The 24,101-nt window shown below is 43.5% G+C and overlaps 1 protein-coding gene across 1 annotated transcript in view; it reads left to right on the forward strand.

Annotated features, from left to right (window-relative positions):
* Positions 1 to 264: 264 nt before the first annotated feature.
* Positions 265 to 24,101, forward strand: part of MTMR7 (myotubularin related protein 7) — a 74,782-nt gene continuing 50,945 nt past the window's right edge. Inside the window, exon 1 of the mRNA XM_050947607.1 lies at positions 265 to 480. Within this exon, the coding sequence (XP_050803564.1) occupies positions 286 to 480 (195 nt within the window). The 5' untranslated portion in view covers positions 265 to 285. The remainder of the gene's footprint in view (positions 481 to 24,101) is intronic.

Genomic DNA, 24,101 nt, shown 5'->3' on the forward strand with positions numbered 1-24,101 from the left:
TTGTCACCTGGCACATTTTCCTTCTCCAAGACCTAGGATGAGAGGATGCTTTGTAAAGACTGGAGTAAATACTGATGTCAGCTAATGTCAGCATTTGCAACTGGATGCAAAATTAGAGAGAGGTGCATTCATTGGCACCTCTGGGCGGCACTAGGTAAAAGGCAAGCCTGAACCTGTCAGTCTTTAGGGCCGTGCTGACTGCGTTTCCTTGCCGCCTGTGCGGGCTCACGCTGTATCTAAGCTGGGGGAGGGGAATCATGGCAGCTGCCCTTTGGGGTGGAGCCAATGACTGACCTGCAAGCATCGAAACAGAGGTACAATGTATCCCCCTCTTCTATTCCCCCCCCCTCCCGCCCAGGAAAATTAAAATCTGCTATACAGACTGTAGATCCCTATGAATCCATCCCTGTTCATTGTGGAAGGTGCATGAGATCATCTGGGAGCTGCCTGGACGCCATGGAGCACATCCGAATGCCCAAGGTTGGTACCGAGGAGGCAAAGCGGAGGAGGTTGGATGGCTGCAGTGATGAGTGATGACGAGGCTTCAGTGCTTAGCTCAGGAGAAGCCATCAGGAAAAAGATGTCTCGTGTGTGTTGATGTTTTTTTCCTGGTTCGTATGGAAAGAGATTAGTTCATCTCTAATTATTAAAAAAATAAATAAAAATAAAGCCCTGCAGATATCAGGGATGAATATCAACCCATCTATCTGCTTTAACATTTTAGACAACTTCCTATTAAATTAGGCAAAATATTCTAAGACATGCAAAACATTGCTGTGTAAAGTTGATTGAGATGTATGGGACTGCTTAGTTACCCTGGCTCAGCCGTTGTTGCTAATGGAGACCCCATCCATGGCTGCTCTTGCTTAGCAGAAGTAAGAACTCCCAAGCTTATCTCCTTTTCATATTCCTTTACTTTTATTATTTTATTATTTCATTATCTTGGCCGAGATTTTATTTAGATTTTGGCATCTGGAATGTGCCTGGTCTAATCAGTATATTTATATAGTTGTGCCAAGAAGAGGTCTATATTTGTTAACAAAACTAGTCTTTCTCTAAACAGAAGGAAATATGATTTCAGCATACCAAAATTCAGTATAACAGAAAACTCAGTCTGAAGCAAAAATTTAAATTGTAGCTACAAGTAACGTATTTAATTGAGAGGAATAAATGCTAGTTTATTTATTTATTTTTTACTTTGGCTAAAACATTTTGTGTTTATAACCCTAAATCTGCAATTCAACACAGTTTTTGTCTGGTTTGTGTATATTCCTGGTTCATTTTTGTTAGCCATCATGGTAACATAAATTCGAGATCAGGGCCTCTTGCTGCCGAACCAAGATTGCTAGGCCTGTAGCTGCTGGACAGTGAATATATTGTGAAAATAGAGTGATTTTCTGCATCAGAAGAGGCCTTCTTATTTCTTGAGATTTTGTTGTCTTCCTGGATAGAGGAAGAATACCTGTTTTTGGAGTCTGTTCTACTATGGAAGGAAACACCCATTGATAATAGTGTGTGTAGGTCTTCTGCTCATCACACAGTGAAAGTGTGCATGATTAAAAATTGAAAATACTGACAGATAAGAACAAAAACCTAAACTAAAATCAATATTTGTGTTTCATTTTAGATAAAGGGCCTGATCCAGCTGCCATTAAGGCAATGAAATTTGGCTCATTGGCTTTTCCAGAAGCAGGCTTTCAAATTGTTCCCACAATAAAAGAAAATATATTGTATATCAGATAACATTAAGGAGTGTAGTGTCAGTGACTTGGGACTCCCAATGTTTCTTTTGCATTTAATACTCTATTCAGGATTGGATGGCATTTAGTCCTTGTCTCCCAGCCAGCCCCTTACATTGAGTATAAGTAATAATGAAAGAAGTTACATCTCTGATATAATACGAGACATTTAGAATTAATATGTTTATTTAGAACATTAGTGTTGTTACAAAATCCTTTGTAATCATAATAATAATAGTTGATTAGAAAACAAGATGCTAAATATGAAATAACTTTTGAAATAACTCACCTGCCCAGTTACTCCCAGATACCACTGAAATATCACTGTTATCAGCAGTTAGCTGAACTGCCTGGTAGCAAAACAAAAATCTTTGGGTCCAATGTGAAAAAAAGAAATTACCAGAAAAATAATCGTATTGCATAGATTTTGTCTTTAGTTTTTACCACCTGGAATTTAGTATAAAGCAGACCCCTTTCAATCCCAGCAACTTTAAAGGAAATAAACGAGAATAGTGTGCAGGTAAAAGATATCCTCACTGTGCTGTCAGTGTTTCTCTGAAATGGATTCCCCCACTCCATATCCACCCTCAGTCAAGTAACTGGCTTGTTCTGTGACTGTATCTCATAATACTGACACCCCCTTACACCCAAAGAACCCTAACCAACCCCTCAAAACAAATGTCCCAGGAAATTAATAAAATCTAAAAATTCAAAAGAAAATCCCTACCCAAAGAGAATTTTTACCCTGAAAAGGGAGAAGTGCTGAGATTCCTTGAAATTTACTAGAGACTTATAATAATAAAAAAATAAAAATAAAAAATAATTTATGGAGATATACTTATCTCATAGAACTGGAAGGGACCCTGAAAGGTCATCAAGTCCAGCTGCCTGCCTTCACTAGCAGAACCAACTACTGATTTTTGCCCTAGATCCCCCCTCAGTGATTGAATTTACAACCCTGGGTTTAGCAGCTAATGCTCAAACCACTGAGTTATCTTCCACCCCACCAATTAGTGCTATTGTTTTTATGAAGAAGGTGCTTAGATGCTACTTGGATGGGTGCCAGTATAAAACTCCAAGCTAAACCAAAAGTGTTATACATATAGCTTTGTATATCCTGGCATGCAACTGTTCATTTCTATTTACTATTTTTAATAATCTATAATTATTTCAGAAAAAGAGGGACTAGCCAATCTACTGTTCTACAGTCTACTACTTAATAACTGTCACGTCCTCCCTCAGAAATATATTGTGTAAAATATATACATATTTTAGGAATAGTGTATGAAATATAGTAAATCTCGAACTATAATTTATAGAGCTGTTTGAAAAAAAATCAGATTTTGAAATTATCTAGCAAAAAAGGGAGACAAATTTTCCACCAAAATTCATGAAAATTTCCGACTGTTCAACGAGTGATAATGATTTAGTTAGACAGATACACCTTTTTAATCTGAAATCTCCTTAAGAATCATCCTTTTAGAAGTTGAGGCATTAAACTATGGCTGCATTGATCAGGGTCCTTCCATTTCAAAATTTCACCATAATTCTGAAGGTATGCTCCAAGCACAGTACCTTTTGAAAAGTATTCAAGTCAAGTAGAGAAGCCCATTTTTGTCACAGTTGACTTCAGCCAGTTTATCAGTTCCCAATATCCTGCAATTTGTGACTTGTTCCATTAAGCATTTTTTAATCATAGGGGCTGACTGAGTTATTTAAATACTCTATGGCCAAGAGAAAAAGATGCAAGGAATTTAAGAATTATGTACCAGTGATATTCGGAAATGGTATACATGAATGTACAGTTTTTCCTGCAATTAGTGATAAGAAAGAGACATATTATTATTATTTACAACATTTATTACAATATCACCTACATGCCTCAATCAAGATCAGGTCTCTATTGGGTTTGGCACTGTACAGACATATAGTGAGAGATAGTCCCTGCCTCAAGGAGCTTACAGCCTGAGTAAATAAGACCAACAAGTGTGGGAAGAGAAACTGACACACAAAGAGGTAAAGTGACTTGCCCAAGGTCATAGAGCAGCTCAATGGAAAAGGCAGGAATAGAAAAGAGATCTCTTGATACCTATGCCAATGTGCTAGCCACTAGACCACACTGCCTTAGTTCACTACTCTCTCATTTGCATTCCTTAATCTCTTTGGGAGCCATTCTCTTTCAAAAATTGTAGCCAGCATGGGAGTGGATGGTGATTACTGCCATTAGCACTGTTTAGGAACATGAATTCTTGCCACTGAAACATTCTGATTCTAGTGTGCGAGGACAGCTTGAAAGCTATGTTTTCTACAAACCTGCTAAGATCCTGCTTTGTATTTCAAAGGCTGTTGTAGGTCCTCAGCACCAATCAGAATCAGGTCCAGTAACGGCAATAGAGTCATTCTACATTAAAAGAAGATATGGAGACCTTGAACATAAAGCATTCCATTTCCAGTTACACATAAACTAATGCACATATTTCTAGTAACACATACAGTAATAATTAATTACACATAGTCCATTGAATTTCCCAATAAGTAATTATGTAAGGCTGCATACGTGTTATACTATGGTAAGGACGGTGAACCTCTTCATACTGTAAATGCCTTCCTATGCAAAAGGGGCCTAATATGACCAAATTTAGTAGCAGCTAACAATCACCCATTGTTAAGCAGTGCTGTGCATACAATGAAAAAAAGGACTATCTTTTTTAAAAGCAAAAATTAACAGTAAATCACTTTCTGCCATTAATATGGATCCGACAGAAAGGAACTTCAGAGAAGCTGCCAAAAAACTGAAATTTTCACTAAGTGAAACTAGCAACCCACAACAGTCTTCAAAAATTAATAAGCTATGTTCATGCACAGACTAAAAATACACTTTGTTAATCTATATAGAAATGTTTCTGACCATAGACATGTTAAGAGAAAAAGAGCCCAAAAGATACATTGGCTTCAAATGAAAATTTCATTCCCTGTTGCTAGTGAAATATTACATTTTGTTTAGCCACATCTTGTAATATTCATCTTTCACTGTATATTGGCAGCAGGCCTTCTGAACTGCAATGTTATCGTAATGAATATACCAGATTGATCCCTGGTGTAATTCTGTTGTCTTCAGTGGAGTTATTTCAGGGATGCATTTGGCTCAGTATCTCTTGTTAACATAGCACTTTGATGGGTAAGGTTGCTGTAGTGCTTCAATTTTTATGCAGTTATAAAAAGATCTATTTCAATAGTCTATAGCTCAGTAATTATTTAAGACAGCGGTTTTCAACTGGGGATCCACAGCAAGGAGGTTTCATGGGGTCCACCAAAATAAATTGGGCTTCAACCCTGGGCAGCCGGGTTCGGGCTTTGGCTTCAGCCGTGGGTGGTGGGGCTTGGGCGTCAGCCTGGTGGGGCTCGAGCTTTGGCTTGAGCCCTGTGCGGTGGTGTTAGGGCTCTGGCTTCAGCCCTGGGCAGCAAGGCTCGTGGAGGGATCGTTACTTTCACCCCCGACTCACCTTAGTGGGCCACCTGGTAACAAGTTTCACACTGAGTAAGTAAAACAAAAATAATATTTTTTTGATTTTTGTACCTATTTTATTGTTCTCTTATATATTATGTGTGTTTAACTGTGTAACTATCAATCTAATATAGCTTTTAAGCTACTGGATATGCAGAAAAAAAGCTGTGGCACAGGTGGCCTGTGGCATTGTTATAGCATGTTGGGAGGCAGCAGAAAGAAAAAGGTTGAGAACCCCTGATATAAGTTATAGATACCATAGTAAGTGCTTATATGACAATATTGTTGCCTGCCATATTACACTCCAAAGATAATTTTAAGTAGTCAGACTGAAAATTTGTATCAGAGTATTGTCTCCTTTAGTTTTAAATTAATTTTTAATTGTTTTCAACCAGTAAAAATAATAATACTGTGCATTTAGATAGTGCTTAGCCTACTTTTCTTCTGAGGAACTCAATGTGGTTTATTAAAGCTTTTTAACACTTCTTCTGTGAGGATACAAATATTATTACATAATTATATATAGGGCACAGAATGTAGGTGATTTGCCCAATGTCCCATGTGGGTCAATGGTAGAGCCAGGAACAGAATCCAGGAGTACAGACTTCCACTTTCCTCTTATGATCATAAGACTATGTTCCCTATTGAGAGCAGAAGCTCATACTTGAATCATCCCTGTTGACCTGCCAACATTCCAGTTCCAGTAGAACATATTATCTAAGCTGATTACAAGATTCAAGTAGGTGAAAGTGGAAACAACTTCTGACTTCTGCTCTTTTACTTACAAAAAAGCATGTGCCTTTTTTTTTTTTTTGATAAACCACTCGTGCATGTAGAACATGGAATATCAGCAAGTTTTTCTTTTTTGGAGCTATTTAATGATTATGTGACCAAATTATAACATATGACCAGTTTCAGTGCTACTGAATACTACCCCTGACTTCACTTTTGAATGCTTGGCAGCAAATCTGTGTTTTCCATGACCTTTATGTCTCAAAAGAATTGGACTGGAGGACTCCTCCACTTCAAGGACAACCTCGACTAAAGTTAGCTATTCTTTTTCTCACTCTGCTATGTAGAGGCATAGCGATGATGGAGTTTGTTTGGCCCTTGCTCCCAATTGAGGCTTTGGGTCATTTACTTAAGACTACATCAGGTATTTGTAACACAGTGCAGACTCACCACCGCGGCATCTCCTGCTGGTCAGTCCAGAAATTAGCTCACACAGCCCTGGAGCACCCTCTATGGGCTGGTGTCTTGCCCTGTTACTTGCCCCATTTTTTCCACCACTTCTAGCCCCATGTCCCTGCCAGACCCCGGTGCTCCTTACCGAGGTGCTGCTCCACAACAATGCCCCCACACTCTGGGTTCCCCTCCCCTCCCAACCCCCTATATACACCTTGCCCCAGTGGCTACTGCCATTCCTCATCTAGCCCCTTCTCTCAGGGGAAAACTGCAGTCTGTAATGGCCACTCATCACTGGCAAGGGGATTGGACCTGCTGCCTTTTGAGCCTCAGCGCCTCCTTGCAACCCTAGTACCTCCCCGGGCCTCTAGCAAGACCTCAGCCCAGGGACTCACCAGGCCAGGGCTCCTCAGCTCTGCCTGCCCTTCCCCAGCCCTGCTCTGTCTCAGGTACCCTGCTTGCTCTCCCAGGCAGCCTGGTCCTCTCTGCTCCCCAGCTGGAGCAAGAGTTTCTCCTACTCTCTCAACCTGCCCTTTTATCATGGCCAGCTGTGCCCTAATTGGGTGCAACCACACCTGTGGCTGACTACCCAACTGGCCTCCCTTGGCTGCTTTTAACCCCTTTCTGACAGGACCGGGTGACCGTACAGTACTGTGACCTCCTTTGAGTGCCAAGATTTTTGTCTGCTTTCCAGGAACTGTGGTGGTTATTATTTACCATTCTGTTCTGTAGGCATGTAAAAGAATTCAGCAAGTACTGGTGCTTTCGCATTTGATAACCATTGTTTGGTCTTTTACTGAGTTCAGAAGATTTTAGTTTAAATTTTGATTAGCCTTTTTCTTCTATTTTGAATATAATTACTATATTTGACTTATATTTGAAATAATGGATTTTATACTCAGTCCCTCACTTAACTGAACATGGCCTTGACGTCATGATTTTGTGACAGTGCATTAATGAGTTTTTCTTTCAGATATAACTCCTATTTTTAGGCCACAACTAGATTTTTTAAAAGATTCCATTTGTTTACGTTTTGTGCTTTGACCTTGACAATGAATCAGAATCTGACTGCTAATGACATTTAAAATGTAATGCACTGGAAATCATTGGGATCAGACACTCCAGACATATATTTTCTAGAGATGGACAAAAACTTGAACTTCACATCTGAACTGTTGGGAATATTTGGGGACAAAGGGTTGGATTTGAACCCCCCAGATCTGTACCTAGTCCTAAAATTTTGTTTCTATGTTGAACTAGAGTGCTGAAGGGGCTTGTTTACTAGTACTAGTTTGGATGTAGCCTCTTACAAGAACAGCTATTCTCATAATATTTCATCATAACATTGTGGCAATCTTATGAAAACTGTTTTTCCTCTTTGGTGTTCACCATCTGTGATATTTTATTCCTTCCCCCCACGTTTATTTAGTAGTATTTTTGTTCCAGTGTCCTCTGTTAGTGTTAGTTTAAATGACTCCCCTCTGTCTGCTCTCCATCCTCAAGTTCCACAAGTTATGTCTGATCTTCTTAACAGTAGAGTTAATTTATTGCATACATCCTGTGTTCTGTCTGAATTTCAATATGCATTAATTGTTCCTGTTTATAAAATGTGTCATTCATTCATAGCCTTCTGTAATTCACAATTTCTATCCTATGGGACTGATTCCAAGCTCACTTATGCAAGTGTAAATCAGGATTAACTCCATTAAAGTCCATGGGACTCATTCATCCGTGCCTCACAGTTCCTTTATGCCAGTGTAGCGGAGTCATAATATGGCTGTAAGTGCCTGCTGGAGAAATTCCGCCAATATTGAGGGAGCTCTTTAGTAGCTGTAGAGACAGCTTCTCAGGTGCTACACCATCCTCCCCCACAGAAGCCCCAGGCATAAGAGATGTTCAGGGAGTTGGAGAAGACATGGCCAGAGTGTCCCTTAACCCCTAGCAATACATGGTTGCTGGAACTGGGCACAAATTAGGGCAGGCCTCAGGGCTGCTCCAGCTTGCCCCAAGGGCCAAACCAACCTCAAGTAGCTCCCACAGGGAGGAGGCATAGAGGTGTCATAAAGCCCCAAATGCCCTCCTCCCTTCCCTATGCCAAACTGGAATGTAGTACAGGGATGAAATTGCAGGCCCAATGAAGTTATACTGGTGTAAAATTGGTGTAAATCAGATCAGAACAAGGCCATATGTCTTGTTTTCTTTTGTCTCAGAATTGTTGGAATTTCAAAATTTTATCGAAAATTGTTGCCTGGGATCAGTTCCTAACATACCTCTCTCTTTTTTTCATCGGAGCTCAGAGTAGGTCACTCAACAGAAACTGCTATGTGGTCTGTAAAGACTTTGACAAGTCTAAATCAAGTGGGTTGTCATTTCTCTTGATATTTTTGGCTCTGCTGACAGTATTTGACATATTAGTACATGAAATACTGGTATGTAAATGATGATGTTCATTTGGCACCAAATCCTCTCCCTATTAGAGTCAATGGCAAAACTGGCTTGATTTTACTTGGGAAGGATTGGAACTTTGGTGTCCAGTTTTGGTTTAAATTTTACCTCTCTGAACATTTTTTTCCCCAGATAGTTTGCAGTACTATTTTTCCCTTGTGATTTCCCTCTTCCACTTATGTCTTTACCTTCTCATTACACTAATCTACTTCTCGGTTTTCATTATTGTTTTAGATCTCTGTCTTCCCATCTCCTTTAGTCTGAGTCACATCTCTAAATGGATGTATGCTAATCTCCCATTATAAAAGAAACAGAAAACTGTTTTTGGCATGCCCACTCATCTTGCCACTTTTGAGCCTTTTCTCATTGCATATTACAGTACTTCTGTGTCTGTAATACAGAATTTGAGTAACATCTTTGATTCTGACCTGTTGTTTCACATGCAGACTTGATTAAGTTGTTAAGACCTGCTGATATAATTTATTAAACATTTGAAAAATCTACGCTGGTTTATCAGTCATTAAAACTAAAAATCTGGTGAATGCAGTTGATTACTCTATACATAAGAACATAAGAATGGCTATACTGGGTCAGACCAAAGGTCCATCCAGCTCAGTATCCTGTCTACTGACAGCGGCCAATGCCAGGTGCCCAAGAGGGAATGAACCTAACAGGTAACGATCAAGTGATCTCTCTCCTGCTGTCCATCACCACCCTCTGACAGACAGAGGCTAGGGACACCATTCCTTACCCATCCTGGCTAATAGCCATTAATGGACGTAACCTCCATGAATTTAGTTCTCTTTTAAACCCTGTTATATTCCTACCCTTCACAACCTCCTTAGGAACTTGTGGAAGTTCCATAACTTCATTGCTGATCAGCATTTACTGGCTATGTCCAAACTGCTGTCTGTCTAGAATCATGTGGCTCAGCTAATCATTTGTTGTTCATACTTGTGTTAAGTGAATCAATTATTCAAATGCATTATACAGGAATTGTCATACCAGATCAGACCAGCAGTGCATCAGTCCAGGGGTGGGCAAACTTTCTGGCCGGAGGGACGCATCGGGTTTTGGAAATTGTGTAGCGGGCCGGTTAGGTGAGGGGGGCGTGGCCTGCTCCCCCTCCCCCTCCCTGCTTCTGGCCCCCTGATGGCCACCCTGGACTCCTGGCCCATCCAAATTCCCCTCTTCCCTGACAGCTCCCCTGGGATCCCTACCCCATTCACCTCCCCTGCTCCCTGTCCTCTGACCCCCACCCCCCAAAACACCTGCCCCTGACTGCCCTGCGCTGCCCCATCCAACCCTCCTCTCCTTCCTGACTGCCCCCCCCAACCCCTGTCCCATCCAACCACCCCTTCTCCTTGTCCTCTGACTGCTCCTGGAACCCCCACCCCTGACTGCCCCCTGCTGCCTCATCCAACCCCTCCTCTCATTCCTGACTGCCCCCCTAGGACTCCTGCCCCATCCATCCACCCCTTCTCCCTGACCGCCCCTGGAACCCCACCCCTGACTGCCCCCGCCACCCAATCCAACCCCCCCCCCTTCCTGACTACCCCCCCCGGGACTGCTGCCCCCATTCAACCTCTGTTCCCTGCCCTTTGACTGCCCCAACCCCTATCACACCCCCGCCCCCTGACCACCACCCCGAACTCCCCTGTCCTCTATCCAACCCCCCCCCTCCACTATCCCTTTACCATGCTGCTTGGAGCACTGGTGGCTGGCGGTGCTACAGCCATGCCTGGCTGGAACCAGCCACAGAGCACTGGGTCAGGCCGGGCTCTGCAGCTGCGCTGCCCCAGGAACTTGTAGTCCCGCTGTCCAGAGCATCATGCTGGTGGCAGCACAGTGAGCTGAGGCTGCGAGGGAGGGAGAACAGCGGAGGAGGAGCTGGGTGCGAGCCTCCCAGGCCAGGAGCTCAGAGGCCAGGCAGGAGGATCCCATGGGATGTGGCCCAGAGGCCGTAGTTTGCCCACCTCTGATCTAGTCCAATGCAAACAGTCTCTGGAATCACCTGCCTATATGACATTTCTTTTTAATTATGTCCTGAAGCATGGGAGATCATGAGCCTGATCCAAACCCCAGTTAAGTCAGTAGAAGACTTCCATTAACTTTAATGTGTTATATCCTTCAGACATTTTTTAATCTTATTTTCATTGGTGACTTTTATTTTTATACAACAATTGAAAGTTTGTGTCTAACAGCAGGGCTCTTCAGTTTTGGATGCTTTTCTAAATGTGAGGTTTGATTTTCATGAACATCCTTGCTCACAGTCTCTGGTTTGATTCTAGTGTAATCTTTTTTTTTTCTTGCCATTCTGTCTAAATATCATGTTTTTCTCACAATGTCCAAGCTTGGAGGAACTTGCTCCCTTGTGAGATCCATGTCACTGACTCATTGTATTAATTGAAAAGGAAAAAAAGGAAGTTTAGGCCTTTTTATATTTTTATATTTCTAGCTATTGTTTTTCCTAGATCTTGTCTCTATTCATATTACATTGCTACAATTCTTGCAATGAATGATTTAATAAATCCACCATAATGTAAGTATTTTTCTCACTGTCATGAAATTGGCAGACTATCCCCAGATTTTCTATGCCAATCTTGTATATTTTCGATGTTAATCTTACTCAGGGAGGCATGTGATAGCTGAATTCAGCAGTATAAAGTGTATGGTATAGCCACCATCTTTCAATTTACAGACTGTGGTGATGCCTCTGCATCCAAAGTTTAAATTCCATTTAAAATATTAAACTGATCTTATTAAGCAGTTTGACTGCAGCACGATCTCTTTATAAACTAGACTGGAACATTGCACGCTTGTTTGTGACTGATGTTCTGGAGAGTATTTATGGGGAACCTTTTGTTAAAATTCTGCTAACAAACTGAAGAGAGGATTAGGATGATTTCCCTGAGTCCATGAGAGCAGTGGTTTGCAATCTTTTTTCATTTGCAGACACCTACAAAAGTTCAAATGGAGGTGCAGACCCCTTTGGAAATCTGAGACATAGTTGGCGGACCCCCAGATGTCTGTGGACCACAGGTTGAAAACCACTGTGCTAGAGTTAACCTCTCTCTGGACACTGCTCACCTATTCCTGACAGAAATCTCTTATCTCTGAGGCTCTACTACAATACACTGTTGATGCACACATATTTTTGCATGTGTAATGGACCAGCTTACTACAAATAATAGATATTTAAAAAATAAATTTTCCTGGGAAAGGATACTTCTTGGTTTCATACAAGTTCTTCCCTCCCCACTCCTGGTGATCATTGTGCTATGATGTCAGAATTCTCTGTATATATTTTAGGAACAAAATACAAACATTTTGAGTAAGTACAATAAGTTTGACTGGCAAGAGAGGTTGCTTCTTTTCGTGGTTATAGCTACATGAAAGGATTTTTATCTAAATGAGACACTAAATTAATAGAGTCCCTAATCCTTCTCTTCCCCCCCCCCGCACTTTCCAATGGGCACACATATTCCTAGTACATGAGGTTTATCGCAGGCTAAGGGTGAGAAATTTTGTGGGAACCTCTTGTTAAAATATTCACATTGTATCATTGGGTTATGTCAGTGGTCCCCAAACTTTTCAGGGTCACACACACCCCCTTACCCTTGTCCATGCCCCCCTCCCCCCCAGAACTGGGGCCAGGAGCGTGGCTACGGTTCCCGGGGTCAGGTGGGGGATGCGGACAGGGGTAAGGGAGCTGAGACGGGCCACAGCTGGGGGTGGTCTTGGGGGCTGGGAGTAGGGCTGGGGCAGGGAACGGAATTGTGGCCAGGGGTTGAGGATGGGGGTGGGGCTGGGGTCAGGGGTGGAGCTGCGGCTGGGCTGTGGCCAGGGGCCAAGACTGCGAGTGGGGCTGAGCGTGGGGCCAGGAGCTGGGGCTGAGGGAAGGGCTGGAGCAGAGTTGGAAGTGGGGCTGGGTGGTGCTCCCTCCCTGCCTCCCATGGGGGCTGGCCTGGGCCACGCTGTGCCGCCCGAATGTTCCTCCTTATGTTCCTCATAGTTTGGGGACCTCTGGGTTGTGTGAAACTGTAAAATGGCACAGGAAGTGAGTTCTGTGCTATCCACCATGTGATCACTTCTCAGTTATATGTGGTAAGATGAACATGATATCCCATCTGTCCTTCAGATCATAGTAATAAAAATTAGAGAAGAAAAGGATCTTTTAGTTCTGTTAATTCATTCTCCTGCCAATGTACCAGTTGTTCTCTACAGTATGTTTTTCAGTGCTTTTTCTTTTCCAGTTTTACTATTTCAATCAATGAGATTTCTACCACTTAGATGGTGGCCCTTTAATCTAATTAAGTTTATCCTTAGGAAGCTTTCCCTTTTCCTGATATTCATCCTAAGATGTCTTTTTCTTAATTTTATTTTATTATATCTACTTATATCCTCTTGACCATGCTAGCAACTCCTCTTTCCTTTGATGTTTACACCCTTCAAACTACTTCTATTTCAGACCGTCTATTATTCTACTGCACCTAGCTTTCAAGAAGTTAGGAGCAGTCTTTTCAATTAAGAACATGTAAGGAAGAACATGGTAACGTGAGTCAGGCTTCATGACTTGCGAAATGTTTGGTAGAAAAGCACATTGAATGGCAACATCAGTTCACAAATCAGTTTTCCTGCGTTCTTATTTGAAACCTGGATAGAAGAATAACAATGTATATTGTGTTTGATGGACTCTATATTATATGTCTTGGCATTAGCACTTTGTGCTACAAAACCATTGGTTGTCACTGTTCTACATTTCATTAGCTTTTTTTTTTCAAGATCGATGCAAAGTGTAGCAAAGAGGCGTGGCCGCCCTTGGAGATTGACAGTGAGGGACAGCCAGATACTCGTTGGTGAGCAGAGTCAGGAAGGCCACGCTCTCCATGCCGTAAGCAGAGGGGCGGGCCAGGAACAGGAAGTCTAAAAGGTGGGCCCTGTAGCTCAGGTGGGAAGCAGCTGTCAAAGGAGATTGATGTGTTCTCCCCACTGCTGATGCAGGATCCCACAGAAGACTTCTGCTGCTTGCAGTTTACCCTGGAGAGATGGAGGATGACCCTTGGATGAAGGTACATCTGAGGGGGAGTGTAGGAAGCAGCCCAAGGGAACCAGACTACTGTCTGGCTGTGGTGCTACTGAAGACATGGTCCGCATGTTGCAGGTGGATTCCGTGCTGACCCAGCAGCAGACCACTCTGCCACTGTTAGGATCCTGGGCTGGGATGTGGTGGAGTGGGTGGGCCTGTGTTCCCACCTCTGGAGGGGCAGTACTCCTTCTCCTTAGCTCAGGAGGCCTGGGCTCCATGGGGCCCCTTGGGTGAGTGCCCTAGACCAGTGCTTCTCAAAGCCAGTCCACAGCTTGTTCAAGGAAAGCGCCCGGTAGTCTGGTCTGGTTTGTTTACCTGCTGTGTCTGCAGGTTCAGACGATCGCGGCTCCCACTGGCTGCGGTTCATGCTCCAGGCCAATGGGGGTGGTGGGAAGCCGCGGCCAGCACATCCCTTGGCCCGCACCCCTTCCCGCAACCCCCATTGGCCTGGAGCAGCAAACCGCGGCCAATGGGAGCTGCGATTGGCTGAACCTGTGGACGTGGCAGGTAAACAAACTGGCCCGGACCGCCAGGGGCTTTCCCTGAAAAAGCGGCGGACCGGCTTTGAGAAGCACTGCCTGTTTTCTGGGTGCTCCACCCCTGCCCTGCTTAAGGGCCTGAGCCCCTGAACTGTTTGCTGCTCTATACTGCCTGCGGGTTTGAGCCCTAGAGACAGCTAACTTCCCCCTTGTACGCATTGCCATTCCAGGTGTGTGACAGCAAAGAAGTGTGGCTGCCCTTGGAGATTGACAGTAAGGGATGGTTATGCATAAGTATATAAATGGTTGGAGTCAAAACTCAGGTATTCCTCTTGGACTCAAATTGTACCAGCTGTGCTCCATTTTTACTGCTAGTCTCAGCCTCTTGGCTGTACAAGCTGTTTCCTGTAACTTTAATTACTGGAGCTGCGTGCTGGCAATATTGAAGACAATTGGGAGTTTTGCCATTGATTTCACATGAAGGAGGGCTGGATCCTAAAAGACAATTCCTGCTTGCCGTACTCTCACATGTAATTCTGCTGAAGCCAGTGAGACTATATGGGTGAGTAGGGGAAGCCGCGTGTGGCCCCCAACTGGCTGTTCAGCCCCAGTGGCTCCAGGTTTCCATATTTCTTCCTCCATTGACACTTATGCAGCATGTGTTCTAAATAGTCTGGATAATCATTAATCTTTGCTTTTTGTATGGCTTTCTGCTGCTCCCCTTCCTGAGTCAGACCCAGGCTTTCAAAAACCGCATCTTCATCAAGGCTTTCTTATGATAAAATCCCCATTGGGAAGGGGGATTGAGATATCACTGTTGTCATTTTTACTCAAGCGAGTTGCTCTGATGCTATGGTGTTGGGGAGCAGGGCATAGAAGAACCTAGACAGATAGACATGTCCTTTGTAGAGGAGCTTTCAGAATTCAGTCTCTCAGTCATGGCTTCAGACCTTCCACGAGGTCTGGTGATTGAGATCCTCCCATATTGTCATTTTATTTTGCTAACTCCTGATGAGCCACAATAATAAGCTCTATTTTTTTACAATTAAGGACAAATGCTGTGGGCCTAAACTCAGTTTTTATTTAGACCATATTTAGGCAAACTCCACTGAAGACTATGGAATTTTACCTTAGTAAAAACTAAGTCAGGTCCTCAAGTTTTGGCCTTAGCCAGGACATTTTCTGGTTGCCATTAGCTACCAGAACTCTCAATACCTGACATGTAACATCTTCAGATTTTATTAACTCAGTCACGGCTTTGAGGTTGTCTTACTTTCTTTAATGATGTTAAAAAAATGAAGGGAGCTTTAAAGGGGTCTTTGGTGGTGGTCTGTTGTAGGTATATATTTTTTCTGTTTGGCAGTTAGCTGTGGTACTTTATTTTGATGCCTGTTGCTCTCATGGCTACAGACCGCGGCAGCTGCTGTGGAGTCCGTGATAGTAGGTCCCTGTAGTTAAGGTTTAGTTAACAAACTGGAAAAACTCGCGCAAATTGGTTTGTGAGAGAGTGGGGTCCATTGAGGTGGCTTTGCCTGCTGTAATTTTAACTTTCATTGTATTTGACATTTCTGAGGTGAGACTGTTAGCCTATGGCACTGAAACAGGTAGGCAAATGTCACTGCCGTATGCAGACATTTACTGCGCCCAGGGGCAAGGAGAAAGCAGGAGAGCAATGGTGACTGAGAGGTATTTCTGAGGCACAATGCTTCTCAAAGCTTCGGGGCAGCTTTCACAGCGCTATACTTGAAATAAAAATCTATCTCAGGTTATTTTATTTGAAAATGTTCTGTATGATGTTATAAAGGACATGAAAAGTAAAACTAAAGCCATTGGCCCGATATTATGGTGACACAGTAACAAACCCCTGCTCTATTCATATTAAAACAAGTTGTCTCATGGTTGGAAGTGCTTTCATTCTGCCATCTGTAATATTTAGTTAGGCACCAGACTAAAGAAGCATTTAAATACAAATCCTGCTGTCAGTACTTATCCAAAAATATCTGTATCAAATGTGAAAACATATTAGGGTACACTAATAGTTTTAGGGATATTTTTAGGAGCCTCCTGGCATGCTAACTTAAAAAAAAAATCTTGTAGAGTCACGCCTTTGGAGTCCTTACTTAGATAAAAGTCTCATTGAAGTTAATGGGAGTAGTTCCTGAATAAGGATTTGGCCCACGTTTTTCCTAATATGACATCTTTTTCTTGAATGACCTCCCAACAGCCTTATCCAGAGGTCATTTGTCATGTTTATTCTCTGAATAAAAAGTGCCAACATCTGTTCTTATTTTGCTTTCCCATTAACTTCTATTTTTGCCTTCTTTTCTCTCATCTGTGTTGTATTGCAAACAGTATTTCTGGTAAACTTTATTTATACCCATGTAAGGGGTTGTAATAGTCAAAAAAAGTCCCTGGAGTGTCTTTTGTTCAAGTTCCACATTCTCCTTAAAGCCTACAAAATCCAGGGTCCTCAAACAAAAATAAATTTATGGGGAACACTGTTTGATAAGTGACTGAAGTTGTATTTAGGTGCAGAGGCTGGCATGACTCTGAAGACAGGCTCCGTTCTCTCTCCCTCTCTCTTCTCTTTTCCTTGTGAGCACACCTAGCTCTTCACCATATTTCACAGGTTGGCTTAGCTATCTTTTGTCTATTACTGACCATTTCAGATCTAGCCTCCATCATGTGTGGCTTATGTTGGGCAAGGCCCCTGCAAGTTCCGTAGACAGCTTGACCAAAACTCCCAGATTCTGTGGCACTCCAGTGGAGCAGAATATAAATTATGTGGCATCTTCACATGAAAAAATTGAATGGTTTTAGGTAAATTAAATAGGAAAATAAATCAAGTAATTATTAGTTTCCCTTCAGTAGTGAATTTGATATTAAATTCATTTTTTATTTTGCCCTAAATTATTAATTTCGAACATGCTGCAGATTTTTATATAGGAAACCTCAATTGTACATCTTATGTAACACTGAGATACTGTATGCTCCCCTACTGGGTACACTACCATACTCTCTTCTCTCCTACACCATTTACAAGATACTGTTTGGCTTGGCTTTCTCTTCTGGATGAGATGTGTCGAAAGGAAGAGACCATGTGTTCTGACTCCTTTGATCAACTTAATGAAACCAAAACTTGCTGCTGCATCTTTCTGTCTAAGGGTGAAAGCCACTTCTCTTGCATAAAGTTTGAAAAATGGTAACGTAGGCAGGAGAGTCTTTTGGATAAAACCCACACAGCCACCAGCTTGGGGCTAGGGAATAGAGCTTCAGCACAAATGCCTGACCACCCCACAACTGCTATTCCAGCCCAAACTCATCACAGTCCTACAATTAATAGAGAATAATAAAGGGAGCCCTGTCAGAGAATGTGCTGATATGCAGTTCTGAATTCCAGACAAGCATATGAATTGGAAAGGGGATTATAGGAACAAGTTCAAACAATGCAAATGTGCAATATTTCCTTAAAGAGGTGGTAACCATAAAGCTCTATCCATGCTACCAGTTTCAAACTGTGAGGGTTTAAAACTGGATAGTGTAGTTTGCATCCACATAACAGAATTACAGTAGTGTTGTTCCAGCACTGTGTTTGAGTCCTGTGTAAGAGTGTAGAGTTCAGCATGACCCTGATTTAGCACAGTTCAAATTGCCTCTGGAAATAGTGCTAGATGAACAAAAATAGTTCCCAGAGGGCTAGTTTATTAGTAAATCTGTTTTCAGAAGTGGTTTAGCTTTCTGTCAGTGTAACCAGAGCTTGACATAGACTAAGAGTTCATCTAAGAACTCACCAAGACTAATCAGTGAATCATGGCAATTTTTACTGAGCCAAATCCTGAGGTACTCCCTAACTGTAACTTTCTTCACTCAATTAACTCTTATTGAAATCACTGATTGTAAGTACTGAGTAAACACTGATTAAAGACACTAGTCCCCCACTTCTCTCAAACATTCCCTTTTTTTTTTGTTTAAGTAGCTTGACAAGAAATAATTCTAGTTTGTTCCGATCCACACCCATTCACTCTGAAAAGCCTGATGATTTGGGTGTGCTCCCATGTAGGATACTGAGAGTTTATAATATTTTGGACAGTATGTTCATTTTAATGAGGCATATCTTACCACAGTGGCCTATTTGCAACTCTTCCCATTAAAAGCAGCAAAGAGTCCTGTGGCACATTATAGACTAACAGATGTATTGGAGTGTGAGCTTTCTTGGGTGAATACCCACTTGTGTCTGACGAAGTGGGTATTCACCCATGAAAGCTCATGCTCCAATACGTCTGTTAGTCTATGAGGTGCCACAGGACTCTTTGCTGCTTTTACAGATCCAGACTAACATGGCTACTCCTCTGATACTCTTCTCATTAGTTTATATCTTATTTTTTGTGTGGGTATATATTTAATAAACATATATAGGTTTTCGCATTGTCATGTCTTAGAGTACATTTCCAATTTGCCAGACTGTACCTTAGGTACCTGCTTTTGTTTGGACAAGCCTATTTTTTTTCTTTGTGGTTTATTTGTTGGCTTGTAATGGTGTGCACTCACTCCTCTCTGGACAGTTAAGGGTTAACTCAGTATTGTGGGCTGAGGAAGCCACATAGCCCTGGATCCTACTGGGCATGCTCCAAGTGTACCTATAGTATAAAAGGGAGCAGATCAGCTCAGTCAGGGTTGACAGCTGAGGAAGAAGGATGATCACTGTAGGCTCCAGCCTGGGAAGTACTAGAGACTCTGACAGCAGGAGCTAGGGATGTTAAAGCATAGGTGGAGACCCAGACAGTGGCAGAGGTCTACGAGAACCTGGGGTCGCTGGTAGCCATCTGCACTGGACTGGAAACCCCAGAGATGCCCGCTGCTCAACTACAAGGGACAAGATAGGAAGTAGCCCTGTGGTAGGTAGCAATGAGCATGTTTCAGTCTGGATCCCTGCTAACTCAGTGGCAGAGATCCTTGCTGGGCTCTGGGCTGGGACCTGGTGGAGCAGTGAGGGCCTAGGTCCCCGTACCCTGGCTATCACCCATCCCTAGGTGGTGGTGGCGCACTTCCCCAATTGGTTGTTAGGCCACTCAGCTCTGAGAGAAGGGGCAACCCTATTGACTCTGGCCATGAGGCCTTACAACCTGAGAGCCAGGGTGACTCTATTGATTCTGGATGCTAGGTCTTACAGGGTGAAATCCACTTCTCTTGCATAAAGTTTGAGAAATGATGATGTAGACAGGAGAAATGCAGGTGAGTCTTTCAAATAAAATCTTCACAGCTGCCAACCTAGGTCTAGGGAATCGAGCTTCAGAGGCCAAGGGCAGTCCATAGGGTGCATTCACCCTGCACTGGATGGGGTACACCCACCCCATCACATGGCTCTTTTTAGAATGGCACCTTAAAAATACTTTGTCTCAATCACTGTTTTGTATGACATTCTATTTTTTTCATGGGATCTCTTCTTTTACTTGATACTAAATGTTTACTGGGGTTGTGCTGTGTTTCTTCCATTCCTCCTTTTCCCAGTATGTGACCTCTGAAGTAGATGGTCCTGGGAAAAGACTTCATCCAGGCTTTCTAGCAGTTTTATTTTTGTTTAAAACAGATTGTAACTGTCCTTATGGGAGCATACTTGGTTTTATGATTTAGAATTTTTCTACCAAACTGGCAAAGCGTGGTTTTGAGGGCTTCTGTGTAAAATCACTGATTTCTCTTTCATATTTTATAAAGTGGAACAATGCATTCAATCTGCATAATACGTGCATGTGATTCTCGGGTGATGACATTATTCTGTTTTGATTCCTAGCAATTCACCTGAAGTTTGCATCTGTAGCTCCATAGTGTTTACATGGGGGTATGCAAGAAAACAAATAAGGTCAAATCCAGCTAATCTAAGGGCATGTCTACATGGAGAATACCCACTGCAGTGAATCTCAGAACCTGGGTTTAAAGATTCAGGCTCATGCCATGATGCCAAAAATAGCCATGTTGATGTCTGAGCTCAGGCTCTGAAACCCACCTTCCTTCCTGGGCTGCATTTGTTTGTTTTTTTGCCATGTAGATATATCCTAAGACACACAAATAGTCCCATTGATTTCAGTGGGATGACTGCTGTGGTTTTGGCCCTAAATCTTGCCCATGTCAGTGCTGGCATGCAAGGAGTGGAAAGTGAGTGAAGAATCAAAGCAAGCATGTAAATAGGATTAGTATCAGAGGGGTAGCCGTGTTAGTCTGGATCTGTAAAAGCAGCAAAGAGTCCTGTGGCACCTTATAGACTAACAGACGTTTTGGAGCATGAGCTTTCGTGGGTGAATACCCACTTCGTCAGATGCATGTAGTGGAAATTTCCAGGGGCAGGTATATATATGCAGGCAAGCTAGAGATGAGGTAGTTCAATCAGGGAGGATGAGGCCCTGTTCTAGCAGTTGAGGTGTGAAAACCAAGGGAGGAGAAACTGGTTTTGTAATTGGCAAGCCATTCACAGTCTTTGTTTAATCCTGAGCTGATGGTGTCAAATTTGCAGATGAACTGAAGCTCAGCAGTTTCTCTTTGAAGTCTGGTCCTGAAGTTTTTTTGCTGCAGGATGGCCACCTTAAGGTCTGCTATAGTGTGGCCAGGGAGGTTGAAGTGTTCTCCTACAGGTTTTTGTATATTGCCATTCCTAATATCTGATTTGTGTCCGTTTATCCTTTTCCGTAGGGACTGTCCAGTTTGGCCGATGTACATAGCAGAGGGGCATTGCTGGCATATGATGGCATATATTACATTGGTGGATGTGCAGGTGAATGAACCGGTGATGGTGTGGCTGATCTGGTTAGGTCCTGTGATGGTGTCGCTGGTGTAGATATGTGGGCAGAGTTGGCATCGAGGTTTGTTGCATGGATTGGTTCCTGAATTAGAGTTACTATGGTGTGGTGTGCAGTTACTGGTGAGAATGTGTTTCAGGTTGGCAGGTTGCCTGTGGGCGAGGACTGGCCTGCCACCCAAGGCCTGTGAAAGTGTGGGATCATTGTCCAGGATGGGTTGTAGGTCCCTGATGATGCATTGGAGGGGTTTTAGCTGGGGACTGCATGTGATGGCCAGTGGAGTCCTGTTGGTTTCTTTCTTGGGTTTGTCTTGCAGTAGGAGGCTTCTAGGTACATGTCTGGCTCTGTTGATCTGTTTCCTTATTTCCTCATGCGGGTATTGTAGTTTTGAGAATGCTTGATGGAGATTTTGTAGGTGTTGGTCTCTGTCTGAGGGGTTAGAGCAGATGCGGTTGTACCTCAGTGCTTGGCTGTAGACAATGGATCGTGTGATGTGTCCGGGATGGAAGCTGGAGGCATGAAGGTAGGCATAGCGGTCGGTAGGTTTTCGGTATAGGGTGGTAATGTGACCATCACTTATTTGCACCGTGGTGCCTAGGAAGTGGACCTCCCGTGTAGATTGGTCCAGCTTCAGTTCATCTGCAGATTTGACACCATCAGCTCAGGATTAAACAAAGACTGTGAATGGCTTGCCAATTACAAAACCAGTTTCTCCTCCCTTGGTTTTCACACCTCAACTGCTAGAACAGGGCCTCATCCTCCCTGATTGAACTACCTCATTATCTCTAGCTTGCCTGCATATATATACCTGCCCCTGGAAATTTCCACTACATGCATCTGACGAAGTGGGTATTCACCCACGAAAGCTCATGCTCCAAAACGTCTGTTAGTCTATAAGGTGCCACAGGACTCTTTGCTGCTTAAATAGGATTAGACACTGCTGAAGGAAAGAAATATTTCTGTTACTGATACTGTACAGAGTTGTGCATGAATACACTAGGAAAGGTATGCTTTGTAGGATGATTAATACCAAGTAATAGCTCCAGAACAGAGCTCAAGCAACGAGCTCCTTAAGCATGTAAGGTCTATTTATTATTATTATCCTTCAGTATTACACTATGGAGATGGTTCCTTTGTTTTAAATAAATACCTTTCACAACATACAAGATCTTTAATTATACAAAGGAAAAAGCTACTATCTAAAATTATTTTCATGAGTCATCAATAAATTATGTTACCTAGGAACTCTATGTTCTTGGGGAACCAGGGCACAGTACCCATTCTATCTGACTCATGAAAGACCTCTCCCCCGCCCCCTGTGTCTGCTTGAGCCAAAACCAGTCAGAAGAAAGACTTACAAAAAGCAGCGAAAAGGCAGTGGGAGATAAGGGTGACAGAATTAAGGAAACTCCCCTAGCCTCATTTGCATCAAAGATGGGACAAGGAGGCATCTCTATTAGCATACAGAATGGAGAACAGATTCCAAGGCAAGAACCTCACAAACTCTGGGACCAGAAAAGCAGGGAAGCACTGCATGATCTGCTCCAGATATTAATGAACTCACTCCTGCACACACCCAGCTCAGTAGTTATCAGACCAATTCTATCAATAAATCCTTTATTGATATCCAAAATAGTGAAGCTTCTTAATTGCATTGTGAGCTCCCTCCAAGGAATCATAGAAGATTAGGGTTGGAAGAGACCTCAGGAGGTCATCTAGTCCAACCCCATGCTCAGAGCAGACCAACACCAACTACATTATCCCAGCCAGGGCTTTGTCAAGCCAGGCCTTAAAAACCTCTACGGATGGAGATTCCACCGGCAGGGCTGGTGCAAGGTTGTTTCGCGCCCTAGGTGAAACTTCCACCTTGCGCCCTCCCCCATCCCCGAGCCCCTGCCCTGAGGTGCTTCCCCCATGGCAGCTCCCCCCTCTGCCCTGAGGCCCCCCCTGCATCAGCCCCCCAAGGTGCTCCCCCTGCGGCAGCTCCCCACCCCCCGCCCCAGCTCACCCCTGCTCTGCCTCCACCCTGAGCATGCCATTGCTACTTCACTTCTCTCGCCTCCCAGGCTTGCGGCACCTAAGCTGATTGGCACCGCAAGCCTGGGAGGAGGGAGAAGTGAAGCAGCCACGGCGTGCTCGGGGAGGAGGCAGGGCACGGGTGAGCTGGGGTGGGGAGTTCCCATGTGTGCTGCCCCTCCCCCCCACTTGCTGCAGGCGACTCTCCCTGCGCTCCCCTGTCCCACTTCCCTCCACCTAAATGCCGGCGGGTACTGGGGAGGCCGAAAATCCAGCCACCGCGTTTGCTGCTGAGGAAAATGCCGCCCCCCAAATCCTAGTGGCCTAGGCGACTGCCTAGGTCGCCTAAATGGTTGCACCAGCCCTGTCCACCGGGGTGAAAGTAAAGCTGAAGACTTACTGGTATGGGAGCTGGCTTTGGCCCCCAGAAGGAGTGGGGCCTCAGGTGGAAGGGGCAGGGCCACCAACAGGGAGCGGAAAAGGAGCAGCGACATTAAAGCGTTGCTGTGGCAGCTGGGTATGTGCTGGTAGTGGCGGCCTCTTTTTATCAATACCACCCCCGGATTCCACTACCTCCCTAGGTAACCCATTCCAGTGCTTCCTCCTAGTTTTTCCTAATATAGTTCTTCCTAATATCCAACCTAGACCGCCTTCACTACAATTTGAGACCATTGCTCCTTGTTCTGTTATCTGCCACCACTGAACAGCCTAGTTCCATACTTTATGGAATCTTCCTTCAGGTAATTGAAGGCTGCTATTAAATCCTCCCTCACTTTTCTCTTCTGCAGACTAAACAAGCCCAGTTCCCTCAGCCATATGCCCCAGCCCCCTGTTAATTTTCGTTGCCCTCTGCTG

Source organism: Gopherus flavomarginatus, chromosome 3 (assembly GCF_025201925.1).
Source record: "Gopherus flavomarginatus isolate rGopFla2 chromosome 3, rGopFla2.mat.asm, whole genome shotgun sequence".
Classification (NCBI taxonomy): domain Eukaryota; kingdom Metazoa; phylum Chordata; order Testudines; family Testudinidae; genus Gopherus; species Gopherus flavomarginatus.